Source organism: Moschus berezovskii, chromosome X (genome assembly GCF_049115385.1).
Source record: "Moschus berezovskii isolate FMDL1 chromosome X, NW_MosBer_1.0, whole genome shotgun sequence".
In the NCBI taxonomy this organism is placed as follows: Eukaryota; Metazoa; Chordata; class Mammalia; order Artiodactyla; family Moschidae; genus Moschus; species Moschus berezovskii.
Window position 1 is genome coordinate 98468538 of NC_142488.1, and position 15900 is coordinate 98484437.

The following is a 15900-nucleotide window of genomic DNA, read 5'->3' on the forward strand; positions in this document are numbered from 1 at the left end:
AGGAACATTCCCAGAGGGACTGCAAGATGATCACCAACCCCTCCTGCCCTGCTCACAGGAGGTGAGGGCATGCAGCCATGGACATGACTTGAGGGTCTTCTAGGGACAAGCGGAAATCCCAAAAGCACAGTGAATGAGAGCACTTCCTCCCCTCTGGGTCCAGGGCAAGCATATTCCCGAGATATGGAAGAATTCATTGCTAAAGTGGATAAAGTATTTTATGACAAATATAATTGAGTTACTTTGTCATCAGTGTTTAAAATTGGACTTTCTGGAGTATAGATTTTGGAAAATAGCATTTAGGCCTATTAAGAGAGTAAAGAAGGCAGTGAAATCTTCTCACAAGGAAGCTTGTGAAAGACACTAAATGTTATGGCACACGTCCTGTTGTCCCTTTGATGTGATCTGGCTCAGCTGGTTGTAAAAAGCACTGCTCCAAACCCATTTGTAGTTTTTTCCTTCTTCTTTCATACTCACAGCATTTCCATGGGTACAGTTGCTTGGATAGCCCTTAGCTTTCTAGGCCCAAGTTTTTTTTTTTTTTTTTTTAATGTGAGTTGTTTTTCTTGTTGTTGTGGTTGTTAAGGTGAGGAATGTATGTCTGTTAAGGATCCAATTCAAAGCAGGCTTTGGTTCCTACTTTTCTCTTTTCCACATTTACAGTTAGGAGTCAAATAGCTCAGCCCTCACGCTGAATAGAATTTCTATTTGAATGGCTTGTGGGTCAAACTGAATGCAAACTTCTCTGAAATCTTAGTTCTGCAGCTCAAATTGGACACTAAGGCATGGTGCCCCCTGGTGGTATGTGTCTATTGGCGTCTGAAGTCAAACACTTTATGGGGCCTTCCCTGGCCTATGGAAGGAAGCTATGGCAGCCAGTACTGGAGTGGGTTGCCATTTCCTTCTCCAGAGGATCTTCCCAACCCGGGGATAGAACCCAGGGGATAGAACATTTCAGGCAGATGCCTTACCCTCTGCACCACCAGGGAAGCCCATGGCAGCCCAAGCTGCCCCCAAACTCTTCAAAGCACTAAAATGGGTTCTGGATGAAAGTCTATGAGCAAAAAGTCTGTATCACATTCACTTCTGTCTCCTCCAAGACATGTTACTGTAGGCTGAACACACACAAGGTGGTCCAATACATATTTGTTGAATTAAATGGAACAATGACCCAGGGAACAAAAGTCTTCAAAAGGGTGAGGGGAAGAATGTCCAGGAACCGTCTCACAGCCCCTATCTATCTTGTCCACAGTTGTAAAGACAAAGGGGCCTTGTCCTTCTTCAGAAAGCAGAAGGAGCCTCTGGACTCTTGCTTTCTCAGAGAGAGGGTCTGAGAGCTTGAGCTACAATGTGAACAAAAGTAAATACACACAATGTTTAAAAAGGAAAAATATTATAAAGCAATGTGTGTGTGTGGGTTAAAGCCAACAAAACATAGATGACTTGGCAAGATATTGGGCTGTAGACTCAGCTTGTCTCCCAGCACATGGAGGCCCCATACAAGGCCCTGCTGAACAAGATGTTCTAGCAAGATGTCCCAGGCCCCGGCCCTGTCCCAGCCAGTGCTTGTCATGACCTGACTTGCACCCACTGCTCTCACACCCCTTCTCAGCCATGGCCAAGAATGCCTCATTAGAGAACTAGCTTAGCTGTTTACAGGTCTGCTCTCTAGGGGTCTTGGCCTCCTGGTATTTTTGGTTCAAGGATATTAGTGGCTCTGTAACAACTCAACTTCAATCACATGGCCAGGAGTTGAGGGGGGTTGGCAGGATGAGGAGCATGGTGTGAGAAAAAGGTGAGCTGCAAACACTAGGCTGCAATCAGGGGGTGTCAGGCCCCACTGTGGAGTGAAAGACACTTTGGCCCTGGGTCCTCAGAGACCTGCTGGCCCAAGAGGCAGGCTGCCAGGGTGGTCACCCTCTGCCCAGACTCCTCTCCCAGGCCCCATAAGGGCCATGGAGAAGGGCGAGGCCCATCGGCACAACCAGGGCAGGAAGGCAGGAGGGAGGCTGAAGTCTGAAAAGAGGGGCTAAGGCTACAGGGGAAGGGCAGGGAGTGATCATATTTGGGGGTCATTTTTGGGAGGCTAAACCACAGGAATCAGTTCAGCTTGGCACTGCAGGGGGACTTGAGATGTGAAACTTGAGAGGTTAGACAAATCAGTCTTCTTCAGTTCTGATCCTGTCACACTGCTGCTACTGCCCCCTCAGGGCACCAGAGCCTGGGGCCTAGCTTAAGTCTGTCAAGTTGGGGCTGCACCTCCAAAAGACCTACCTGAGATGCCTGGAAAGCCTGGGGCTCCGCTGAAGGAGAACTCCCACCTGCCCAGTAGTTGCCTCAGCGCCACCCAACAATCACCTCAGGATTCACCATTTTGTTTTCTTCTCTCTCTCCCCCATCTGCCACGTTGCCTTACCCTGTGTTTGCTGGCACATGGAGGGCACAGAGGTAAATGACTGAGAGTCTCCACAGGAGCACCTGTGGCCTACGTGTGAGGGTGTTGCTGGGACAATGTGGTGAAATGTGTGAAGCCGGGACTGAGCCACAAAAGCAGAGATGCTGGGTCACTGCAGAAGGGGCAAGGGAAAGAAGGGGAGGCCTAAGCCAGTCAGGTTGGCCACTTGTCAGCTCATGCAAAGATCTGGGCTAGCATGGAAAGAAAACAAACGGTTGAAGGGAACATTTCAGATTCTCTAGAGATTTCTACACTCAGTGCTGTCTTGTTTCTCAGTGAGTGTGGATAATTGAAAGCTGATATGAGGGTTCCGGCTTTGAGAAGTGTGTTCCTTTTGAAAAGTTCAGAGTATCTGAAACACGTTACCACCTTTCTTCTTACAACTTTTCTGACAGAAGGCAAGAAGGTACCTACGAATGTCCCTACTAAGCAGATAGAGATATTAGGAGCAAAGGAGTTACAGGATTTGGCCAGGGTTGCACATGGAATCGGAGAAGGCAATGGCAAGCCACTCCAGTACTCTTGCCTAGAAAATCCCATGGATGGAGGAGCCTGGTGGGCTGCAGTCTGTGGGGTCGCTAAGGGTCAGATGCGACTGACTGACCTCAGTTTCACTTTTCACTTTCACACATTGGAGAAGGAAATGGCAACCCATTCCAGTGTTCTTGCCTGGAGAATCCCAAGGACGGGGGAGCCTGGTGGGCTTCCGTCTATGGGGTCACACAGAGTCGGACACGACTGAAGTGACTTAGCAGCAGCAGCAGCACATGGAATCCATGCCAAAGTGGGCTGAGAGCTCTGGTCTCTTGATTCCCACTCTCTGAAAATATACTGTACCATATAAAGAAAGGTATTTTTCCAGCTTGGATGTCTTTACAGTCAGCTGGGGTTTCTATTTGTCAGATCACACTTTGAAACACTGGAAATGCTGAGCTTGAAAAAGCATTGCAGTTTATCACTGTTCATTGCTGTCAGTCTGTCTTTCTTTTACAGGGCAAAAGGGAATGGAGTGAAATTGCAGAAGGGGAATTCCTCTGAGGCAAGCCACTCCAGTACTCTTGCCTAGAAAATCCCATGGATGGAGGAGCCTGGTAGGCTGTAGTCCGTGGGGTCGCTAAGGGTCAGACACCACTGAGCGACTTTACTTTCACTTTTCACTTTCACACATTGGAGAAGGAAATGGCAACCCACTCCAGTGTTCTTGCCTGGAGAATCCCAGGGAAGGGGGAACATGGTGGGCTTCCGTCTATGGGGTCACACAGAGTCGGACACGACTGAAGTGACTTAGCAGTAGCAGCAGAACAGGGAAGGGGATGGGAAGGAGGGAACCAGTGAATGGCAGAGCAGCAGAGATCACACAATCCACCACCACCATGACAGGAACCAACTGAACTGTAGGGGGCAGTGTGGTATGAGGAAAAAGCCTGGATCTGGCTAGTATTCAACAGAACTGAATTTCAGTCTCAGTTCTGCTAATAACTTGCTGTATAACTCTGGACAAGACTCTTTACTTCTTCAGGCCATGGTTTCCTCATCAGTACATGGATATAAGCTCAGCCCATCTTGCTTACATCACAGAGATGATGTGTGACTAGAATCTATGTGAAATGCTCACAAAGAAAGGTACAGACTTGATCCCCCAACCCACTTGCAAAGTACTCTATATCTGTATGGTCCAATAAAAAGATAATGTGAGCTACTATGTTATTTTCAATTATTTAGTAGTTTCATTAAAAAGTAAAACAAATAGGTGACATTAATTTAACAATGTTTTATTTAATAAAATATATCATAAATATTGGGCTTCCCAGGTAGAGCTAGTGGTAAAGAAACCACCTGCCAATGCAGGAGATGTAAGAGATGCAGGTTCCATCCCAGGGTTGAGAATATCCCCTGGAGGAGGGCACAGCAACCCACTCCAGTATTCTTGCCTGGAGAATCCCACAGACAGAGGAGCCAGGTGGGCTACAGTCCACAGGGTCGCAAAGAGTCAGACATGACTGAAGTGACTTAGCACAGCATAGCACAGCACATCATAAATATTGTTGTTTCAACACTGAAGTAAAAATTGTTTAAAAATTGAGATATTCTCTATTATTTTAACACCTAGGTTTGGAAATCTGTTGTGTGTTTTATACTTATAGCACAACTCATTTCAGACTAGCCACGTTTCAAGGGACTGGTAGGTGTTTGTGGCTGGTGGTTATTATATTGGACAGCACAGCTTTATACTTTGCAAAGAAACCTGACGTACATCATGACTTGGTCTCAAAACAGGAGACATGACCATTGCCATGTGAAATATATACAGAAAGGTTGAGAGACTTAAAGTCCCAGACCTGGGGCTGGGGCTGAAGTCTAGGTATCCTGTCTCCAACATCAGGAATTTTTCCCTTTCTGAATCATTAGATTCTGAGTTGATTAAAATCAAAGCCATCGAACAGATGGTTCTCTGTGCTGCTGTGTCTCTATGGAGTAGTAGCCATCATCATGAAAGCTACCTGTGCCACTGGCTCTACTGGCTGGGTTTTCTGGCCACCAGGAGAGACCCAAAGTGTTTCAAAGAACTGCAGGGAAGCACTGGAGTCCTCTGTTCTCACTTTTCCAGCCAGCCGGGACAGGCCTAGTCATCTTTGATTTATTCATTTCCCTCCCAACCCCGACACCCAATCCATGGAAATTTCATCAGCTCCTTCAGAACTCATCTTGTGGTTTAATAGATATATCAAACAAATGCTGTGTGTTGGCCTTGTTTCGATTTTGATTCCGAACAAGGTAATTATTAAAAAATATATTTATGAGACAATCATGAATATTAATTCTGATAATGAATGTTAAGTCATTACTGATAATTAGTGATGATGAAATCATCATGATGTCTTTAAAAAGTCCTTATCTCTTAGAAATACTGAGGTGTTTGCAGTGAAGTACTATGTCTGTTACTGGCTTCAGATTGGCCATGAGTTGCTAATTATTGAAGCCAGGTGATGGGGACACAGGAGAATCATTACGCCATTCTCTTCACTTTGTATATGTTTGAAATGTTCCAAAACAAGACATTTCAACTTTTTACATTTTGAATTCATGTACTTCTCTCCATTTCCATTTTTATCACTCTAGTCAAAGACACTACCGTTCCTCACCTGTACTGTCGCAGTAGCCTCTGTTTGCTGACCCCCACTCCTTGCCCCCATCTTCCATTACCCCCCTTCACCTCCCACTACCACAAAGAGAGATCTTCTTAAAAATACAAGTCAGAGCCTTCCGATGGCTTCCCATTACATTGAACATAAAAGCCACCTTTGACCTACAAAAGTTACCATGATCTGCCTCCTGCCTCTTTTTCTGGTTATTAGCCTTGCTCACTCTTCTCCACCCACCTACTTCTTGCTGTTCCTCAGGGTCTTGGCACTGTGGTTCTCTTGGCCAGAAACACGCTTCACAAACTTTCACATGACTTGCTCCCTTATAATAAGCACCTCCTCAGACAGGCCTTTCTTGACCATTCTGTCCAAAGTAACCAATTCCATTCCCCATCCACACTCCATCACTTTGACCCCTTTTTATCATCTATGTGTCACTTACCACGACAGGAACTTGTTCTCCATTCATTTGTTTACTTGTTAATTCTCTCCCTTCCCTTACTCCTCTGCCCTTTGAATGTACTTTCCTCGAGATCAGGGACTCGTACCTATCAGATTGTTATTTATTGTTGCAGCTTCAGAGTCCAGCAGAAGGCCTGGCATATAGGGGCCCTCAAAAAGTATTTGTTGGGTAAAAATATATAAGATACAAGGGCATTTAGGAAAGTGAAAATAGGATCACCACCATTTACTGAACAATTGATACATGTCAGGCATTTATTAAGTCTTTTTCATGCATATTATCTCATTTAATCCTCATAACCACCCCATTATTGTCCCCCTTTTTTGGTAGGTTAAGAAACTGAGGCTTAGAAAAGTTAAGAAACTTGTCCAAGGTCACATAGCTAGAAACTGGTGAAATCAGAAGTCAAGCCTATAGGTCTGTTTCAACTCTAGAGCTTGAGATAATATCCTCTAAGCTATATAGTCACATGAAGAACCTAATGTTCCCATGCATTTGAAAAACAAGAACTTGTCCTTAAATGCTTTCTAACAACGAAGACGGTTAAATTCTCTACAATAACCATAGGAGGAAAGTATTTCTGTTTGCTTTTTATTAGTATAGCTGTTGTCCAATCAGATCCTCAAATACATGTTGACCAAATAGGGAGACTTACCGGCAGACCTGGTGGACCACTTATTCCTGGGAAGCCCTGAGGCCCTGATTCACCCTGGAAAATCAACCAAAGTGCAGTGAGTAGCAGCAGGCAGCAGTTAACATAAAGGAGATGGCTCCCTTGAGTTACTTGGGCTGGGTGGTGGGGAACCATAGGGTATCATGTTTGGGATGCCAGAAGCTGATGCAGATTGCCCAGGCTCCACAACTGCTAACTACACCAGGATGTCTAAATTTAGGGAGCCTTTTGTAGTGTGGAAAGGACCAAAGTCCATGGCAGGGGGAAAAAACTATCCAAAACAGAATCTCAAATGCCCAGGTTAATTGGGAGGCAGAAAAGATGATCATCTGTTTTCTTTCCAGTGGAAGAAGCTGTTAAGTACGATTTCCTCTAGCAAATTACTGGCTGCAAAGACATCAGTGGTTTTGGGAAAAGAGTAATGATTACAGTTTGGAAAGTGCTGCATAATACTCTAAAATCTGTCTTTCCTTGATATGCTAATTTACCAATTAGTACCCTGAAGGGGCTCCTTAAGGTTTGGGAATAGTTAGGAAGGCAGGAAAATTTTCATATGCTCCCAAACTGTTCCCAAAACAATGATTACTTCCTGTAAACCTGGAGAATGCCTGGAACTGTTGCTTCCACAAAGAAATGGGACTAAACACCTCCCATGACCACAGGTACGGGATCGATCACAAAACTAAAGGGATCCCCAGGAAGGAATGGAATGCAGGTTACTAAAAGATATCTGCACAGATTAACAGGAAACAGCCATTCAAATACAACCAGGTCTACACTCATATCAAAATACAGATTATAAAATATCTCACTTAAACAGGTTCAGACTTGGTAGTTCAGATCAGGTGAAGCAGGTCATCTACTGCCACTTGCTGACAGTATACCCTGTTTGCAGGGTCAAATTCTGAGCAACCATTATACCCTATTGTTCTGTTACAGCACATAAGTATTGAGAAGGTTGGTAATTAGGAGGAAAAACACTCAACTATCTAATATTTGTTTTAAGTTATTCAGCATATTGATAACTGAATCTATAAAACTGAAACACAGAGAATAGCACCTGAATGATTATTCAGAAACCCAGGCACACTCATAACCATATACCAGAAAACAGACTATAAAACTTTCACAAAGGACAGAACAAAGAAGGATTTATCTTCACTTCCAAACAAAAACCCATTACCCAGAATCTTTTATATTAGTATAGTCTGGTTATTAGAGTTGAACTCTAGTATTAACTGGGAAAGACTTATTAAATGTTCACTACCTTGGATCCTTTCTTCCCTTTGGGAAATCCCATGAATTCCAGTTCTCCAGTAGATGGTGGGGGTCCTGCAGGACCAGGCAGGCCAACATCTCCCTGTAAGATCAAACGAAACATTAAGCAAAGCAGACACCACACAGACCATTTCTCCAGAGGGTAGGTTTGTCCTCCAGATATAATTCACAACTAAACTGTCCATGACTTTAGCCTCTTCATCCTCACCCTTGCAGCAATGAGGAACCAAAACTATCAGTCCCAAGAGGTGAAAAGAATTATAAGCCTGACCAAATGCATTCTGTACCAGCACTGCAGAGGGAGGAAGCAAGATGGATGAAAGGAAACAGCTGGTTCACGGTTTCCATGGTCATGCATGAAAGGGTGTTTAGAAGAAAGCCAAAAAGGGGTTTGAACAAGGTGAGTGGCAACCTCTTGGCAACAGTGATCAGACTCTAATTGATCTAATCTTTGCCAGGACCACAAGCAGAGGCAGTAAAGTCTGTGTTGGAACACTGAAGACTGGATTTGCTCCTTGAAACGGTGCAGTCTGTAAGAGGCAGCCACCAAGGAAGGGGAGGGCAAGCTCCCAGTCTCCCTTGAGGCTCTGAAATGATTTTACAGTTTCTATAGAGGGAAATATTAGTAGAAGAATGAGGGAAGGAAAATAAAAGGGAATGATGAGAGAGGGTTAAGAAGGAGAGAGGGGGGAGATGGAGGGGGAGAAGGAAGAGAAGGAGGAAGGATGGAGAGAAGAGAAGCAGAGAAAAGGAAAGAGAAAATGACACAATATAGTACAAATCAGTAGGGAAATACTCAGGTGGAAGGAAGATAAAATACATTTCAAGAGAGTGCGTTCATCAGACATGTACACTTCATAGTAGGAAGCAGGAAGACTACAGTATTTTGAAGGAAAAAGACCACAAGAGCCTATGTGTGCTCCTGCAACCCTCAAGGAAATCCACCAGAGGACTCATGAGGGATGGGAAATGTTCACTCTCCAAGGCAAAGATCCAAAGCTCCCAACACAAGCAGGCACACATGTGCAACTAGAGACATTTCTTGAAGCACATGGAAAGCAGTGTATATTCCAAAATCTATTTACCTTGACTCCTTTCTCTCCTTGGAAACCTAACCCCATATTTCCCTGGGGCACAGGGATGCAGGGAAGAAAAACAAAATCAATTACTAAATAAGCTCCAGGAACTTAAATTGGAATGCAGTCTTTTTTTTTGTTTTAATCAGAGTATGTTTAACCAGACAAGAAATATCTCTGGGGAAACTAGCATACTTAGTGGTAGGAAGTCAAATGTCCCAAGACAAAGTGTACTTACATCAGGACCAGGGAAACCAGGGGGGCCAGGAGGACCCTGGATTAAAAGAGAAAAGAAAGAGTTAGCTCTTGTTAGTTTCAGCCCCAAAGAACCTAGGCATGTTGAGAGTCACTGAAGGTAAGTCCCCTACCGGCGTGGTGTGGCCCTGCTTTGGTGTAGCAGATTCTAGCTCCTTCTCCCCAGAGTTCCTTTTTTTTTTTTTCAATCTGCTTTGAAATTTCCCCAGTTGACCTGATAACCACAGTCGTGCTAAGGTAATGAAGACTTCATGTGTCATTCTTCCCATTAGGCCCGACAATTTTAAATGATGACTTGGTGAAAGTAAATCAAACTAATCAGGGGTGGGTTTTTACATACTGGAGAGAGCCTTTCTGGGTACCACACAGGTAACTGGCTATGTTCTTCCTAGAACCAGTGATGGCAAATATGTATGTGGGAAGAGCTCTCCAAGGTGAAGTGTTGAGAAAGATTTTTAAGTTGCTTCTGTGCTCAGGTGCTGGTGGTACGATTAATTAGCAATGTCTATCATGGATGAGGGGAATGGAAGGTCACAATAGATGTGCTGGGGATTAGCTATCCTTGGGCTATACTTTAGGTTGAGCTAGACTAGGAGGCTTTAGAGGCCCAGGGTAGATGGTCAGAGATTCTGATAAATAAAGGTTACAAATAGCTCCTTATAAGAACATGCTTCACTTAAACCTCCAAGAATGGAAACTGCCTTTCTCCACTAGGAAGGCCTACATTGACATAGGCTTTTAATCCAGGGGGAAGCATTCATGCAAATGCTGTGATCACATGGTAGATTTAGGCCAGTCTTACTTGCAATCCTGGTGGTCCTATGGGTCCTACAGCTCCTGGAGATCCGGGTGCTCCTTGTGGGCCCTAGAGAGGAAAGTTTTTACTAAAGTCAAAGAAGTACGACAGTTTCTCAGGAAAAACATGCCCATAAGAATCATACAAGAATGTTCATAGCAACTTTATTCAGAATACTTAAAAAGTGGAAATGTCAGATGAATGGATAAAGAAGTTGTGACATATTAATATCATGGAATATTACTCAGCCATAAAAATGAAATAATGCCATTTGCAGCAACATGGATGGACCTAGAGATTATCATACTAAGTGAAGTAAGTCAGACAGAGGAAGACAAATACCATATGATATCATTTATATGTGGAATCTAAAACACAACACAAATCAACACATCTATGAAACAAAAACAGACTTATGTAGAGAACAAACAGACTTACATAGAGAACAAACTTGTGGTTGCCAAGGAGGAGGGGGTAGGGGAGGGATGGACTGGGAGTTTGGGATTAGGAGATGCAGAGTGTTATATACAGGATGGATAAACAACAAGGTCCTACTGTATAGCATTGGGAACTATATTCAACATCCTGTGACAAACCATAATGGAAAAGAAATATGAAAAAGAATGTGTGTGTGTGTGTATATATATATATATATATATATATATGAGTCACTTTGCTATACAGCAGAAATTAATACAACATTATAAATCAACTATACTTCAATAAAATTTTTTAAAAATTGGAAATGTCCCAGGTGTCCAGTGATAGAATAACTGATTAAAAAAACCCAATACATCTATATAGTGGAATAAGTACTCAACAATAGAAAGTAACAAATTATTGATATATGAAATAAAGAGAATGAATCTCAAAAGTTCTGTTCTAAGTGAAAGAAGCCAGACCCCAAAGGCTACATATATATTATTCCCTTTGTATGAAGTTCTAGAATAGGAAAACCTTATCTATGATAGAAAAAAATCAGAACAGTGATTGCCTTTGATGTGGGTTGACTGGGAAGGAGCAGGAGAGAACTTTCTCTTTTTTTTGTTCAAGATTTTTTTGACATGAACCATTTTTAAAGTCTTTATATTGAATTTGTTCCAATATTGCTTCCATTTCACGTTTTGGTTTTTTGGCCATGGGGTATGTGGAATCTTAGCTCCTCGACCAGGGATTAAACCCACACCCCCTGCATTGCAAGGTGGAGTCTTAATCACTGGACCACCAGGCAAGTTCCCAGGTGAGAACTTTCTGAGGTGATGAGAATGGTCTACACCTTAGGAGGGGTTGAATTACACAGAAATGTTTATTTGTCAAAATGCAGCAAATGCACATTTAAGATTTCTTTATTTCATTATATGTAAATTTTATAGGAAAGGAAAAACTGTAAACAAAAGTTGAAGTCTAGCTAATGATAGCCATGCTGTAGTATTTAGTATTTAGGGGTAGGAGTATTATCGTCTGCAGTTGACTTTGAAATGCAGCAAAACTAAGATGGATTGATGGATGGAAGTGTGATAAAGCAGGTAAAGTACTCATGGTACAGCTATTCACTGAAAACTTGGTTCAACTTTGCTCTCTATTTGAACATTTTCATATTAAAGTTATGAAAAAGCCAAAAACTTAGAAAAAAACAGTCATATCACTATCTGATAAAGTAGACTTCCAGACAAAGAATATTACTAGGGATAAAGAAGGGGCGCTTTGTAACAGTAACATAGCTCAATTCATCAAGAAGACGTAACAATCTTAGATGTGCATACACCTAATAGCCAAGCTTCAAAATACGCAAAGCAAAGACTGATGGAACTGTAAGGAGAAACAGAAAAGTTCACGATTCTAGATGGAGATCTGAACATCCTTCTTTCAGTAATTAATAGAACAACTGAACAAAAAAGTGAGGAAAAAGAAGATCCAAACCACATTATTAACTACTTTGACCTAATGCATATTTTTTAGATCACTATAATCTCAACCAGCTCAATACATACTCTTTTCAAGTACATATGGAACATTCACCAAGATAGTTCCATAAGTGGGGCCATAAAATAAACCTCAACAAATTTAAAAGCATGGAACTATCCAGAGTGTACCCTCTAACTGCAATAAAATCAGACTAGAAACCAATAACATAAAGATATCTGGAAAGTCACCAAATATTTGGAAATTAACCACCATGAATCCCCATGGGTCAAAAAAAAAATCAGAAGGAAAACTAGAAAATATTTTGAACTGTATGATGACAATACTAAAAGTGAGAGAATGAAATCTGAAGAGAAAGATGGTATGGGAAAAGATGGTATGCTCCCCAGTTTTAATGATAAGTGATAAGGTGATTGTGCTTAGGTGAAGGATGGAGAGATTAAGTGAAATCAACATTTAGGAGGGAGAGAGATAGGGATTCACAGGTTCTCCAGGAATATATGAGAGTAGAACATTGCTCTGACAATAACTAATAACCTGTGGTCTCCTTACTGACCACAAATCTCTTATCCAGCCATGAACCTTCCCTCCCTAAAGCTAAGCAGTTTATTTATCATGTCTCGATATGCAGACAAACACTCTATCTTTGAGGGCAGGGAAATGCATCTCCAGGAGAAGTTATGGAGCAAATACACTGGATGTTCTTCCACAAATATAGTTAACCCACGATCTAAGCCAAAGCTGTTCCACTTTAGGAGACCTCTGTGCTCTCTTGCTTATTGCCCACTTTCTCACATACTCTCTCTGTTTAGAAAGCTTCCTCCCATTGCCAGCCAGCCTAAATATCACTCACATTTCTTAGAGGCTGCCTTCTCTTAGTGATGTAGCCTTAGGTGGACAGCATCCCTTTCTTTGACGCTGTTGTGGAATTTTTACTCCACATTCCTACTAGTTTTTCACATCCTGGGGGTGGGAGGTGGCTGTGTGTGTGTGTGTGCGTGCAGAGACTGTGTCTGCATTGTCTCAGAGATCACTCATGGCCTACTGATGGTAGGAGTTCAATATCTGTTCTGGAATGGAAGAAGAAAGGAAGGAAGCCTGATACAGGAAAAGAGGAAGAGAGAAGGGGCCTTTTTTAAGCTACTTCAAAGGCAAGTGGTGACAATGTGGAAAGTCAAGGTAAAACAAAGCTCTTATTACTACAACTCATGGCCTTTTGTGGACTCACTATTATTGATTCCCTAAAAGGAATTTCTCTATGGAATGCCTTTTAAAAGAAGAGGATTTCACTTCTTTTGTTTTACCTGTAGCCCTCTGAACACACAGAAAACTTAGCAAGTGCTTGCGCAGTGAAAGGCAAGATTCTTTCCTGATACAGCCCCGGGTGAGATGCAGGTCCCTGGCCGAAAGGTCTGAGAGCCTGCTGCCGTGTCACTGGAGGTGGATAGTCCATCCCTTCAATACATTCTTATTTTGAAAATGTCAGTAGAGTGATCAGGTTTACTCCAACTCTCTCGATTTTCCTTGAAGGTTTATGAAGACCTTCAAACACCATGGAGAGGAATGAAAAGGGGCTATCAGTAACTATTAACCAGACAAACACTGAAAGTTCAACACAACTTACAGTGATTCCATCCAGTCCAGGCAGCCCAGGCTCCCCCTGAGTAACAGACAAAGGCAGGACATTGAAGAGATGAATAAATTAAGCTTGTGGTATTTTACACATAACTGACCTAAGATGCACGGGCATAAAAACGCATGGCTGAAGCTTGAGCCTCCTCTGTCAAGGTCTTATGTTTTAAATAATGCATGCATCAGACATATTCAACCATTTCTTTTTTTTCTAAGAAAAATCTAGACTCTAGAAGAAAAATATTATAACCTTGATTGAGCAGGATTTCATTCTTTACTTGAATTAATTAATTTCCAACTTTGCTAGGAACTTATCAATTAGAGACTGCTTCTGTGGGCTGGTGATTTTCCTGCTCTTTTTGGAAGAAAGCAAAGCTACCTTTCTGTGTGCCTTCATCCCCAGAGAATCTGTGCCTATATGTATACAATGCAAATCAGACATTTCAAGGGAGAATCAACAGAGCATATAGTCTCTGATTACGTTTTAATTACTTTGCAGCATCTTAAGTCACCATATGAATCTGTAATATAACCATCCTGTGGAAATTACTGTGTTCCACTGGGTCCAGGGTCTCTTTGATTTTTGGCAAAACCACTTAATCAATGTTTGCTACAACAATGGCCATATGTGGACACCTGCTAGTCTTACCCCACTTGCTGCTGCTGCTGTTGAGTCACTTCAGTCATGTCCAACTCTGTGTGACCCCATAGGCAGAAGCCCACCAGGCTCCCCCGTCCCTGGGATTCTCCAGGCAAGAACACTGGAGTGGGTTGCCATTTCCTTCTCCAATGCATGAAAGTGAAAAGGGAAAGTGAAGTCGCTCAGTTGTGTCCGACCCTTAGCGACCCCACGGACTGCAGCCTACCAGGCTCCTCCATCCATGGGATTTTCTAGGCAAGAGTACTGGAGTGGCTAGGCATTGCCTTCTCCGTTAACCCACTTAGCTTACAGTAAAAAAAAATCGGCTCTCTGCAACCTGGGAAGAGCACTGCCTGGGGTTTAGCTCTTTGGGAAGCTGGCTTATGCCTGTGAGCAAGTCACAGAGTCTCGGGCCACCTCAGTTTTTCTATCTGTAAAATGAGCCACATGAATTCGAGAATCATGAGGTTCTCTTTGGACTGCAGCCCAGTCCCTCTCCTGTTCCCCATCACACAATTGTTCTCCTGCTCAGTAGAGCTTTTATTACCACCTAGGCCACACTGTTTTCCTCTTTGGGTGTCCTGAACTCTTTGCAACAAAATGCAGGTATAGGCCATCCCTCTCCCAATCAGGAGCTTCCCAAGATGGGCTGCCTTTCGTTTTCAGAAGCTGCAAGTAGGTTCCAGTGTGCTGCATTATTAAATCAATGATTTTTATTATATTTTTTCTTCTTTTTTTAATATTATATATTTAAAAGGCAGTATCTTTTGTACTGTGAATTGGCAGTCAAAGATGTATAATGCACTTTTTAAACTTCTGTTGGTGTGTACTGTATATGCTCTGTATGCTTCTTATGCTGAAAAGAAAGTTTTTCTTTATAAAAAATAAAAGTAAAGTCCTTTCCAAGTCTAACATGCCATTCCCACTATCATCAAAAAACCAAACCCTGTACATTCTTCATTTCCCAGCTATGTACACCCATCACTGCCTTCTAAAAAGCTGGAGATACTGGAAATCTTCCAGTATCTCCAGCTCTGTGCATGGGTAGAGGGCAGAAAGGTACCATCTCCAGCTAAGTGAGCTTGGGTACATCTTCCCCTCTCATGTTGGACACAATAGGTTCCTGTCTGCTCCCCGGGAAATGATGGGCTCCTATCCCACTCTGCAAGGGATTAGGGTTGATCCTCTGGCACCAGAATTTACTGAAGGCCCACAGGATACTAGGCAGCCTACACCAAGAATACAGCCACACGAATACAGAAGGTTCTTGTCAATTCTAGGAAGAGATGAAAGTTTCCAGCCAGCTACAGAGTTGATGGACAATTTATGCAGACAGCCAGGGGCCCAGCGAGGGTGATGGGCTGGTATGCAGATAGAGAAAAGGGCGGAGCTCTGATTCTGGACTGGTGGCCATGCTAAAATGGGTAGAGACACACATGGTCTCAAACCAAGGTATGCAGACATCAAGGATTCTGGAGTAGAACGAAGGTATCTGCCTTCAGAAAATATCTCGGCATGTCAAGGAAAATGACACCCATGCACACTGTTTGCTGATTTGTCCCTTAT

At 42.7% G+C, this 15900-nt stretch overlaps 1 protein-coding gene across 2 annotated transcripts in view; it reads right to left on the bottom strand.

Moving 5' to 3' along the window:
• Positions 1 to 15900, bottom strand: part of COL4A6 (collagen type IV alpha 6 chain) — a 361284-nt gene that overhangs the window by 45569 nt on the left and 299815 nt on the right. For both annotated transcript variants that reach the window (XM_055438018.2, XM_055438017.2), the window contains exons 8-13: positions 13687 to 13722; positions 10146 to 10208; positions 9327 to 9362; positions 9098 to 9139; positions 8002 to 8094; positions 6717 to 6770 (exon numbers count right to left, since the gene is read on the bottom strand). In XM_055438018.2, coding sequence (XP_055293993.2) covers positions 6717 to 6770; positions 8002 to 8094; positions 9098 to 9139; positions 9327 to 9362; positions 10146 to 10208; positions 13687 to 13722 — 324 coding nt within the window. The remainder of the gene's footprint in view (positions 1 to 6716; positions 6771 to 8001; positions 8095 to 9097; positions 9140 to 9326; positions 9363 to 10145; positions 10209 to 13686; positions 13723 to 15900) is intronic.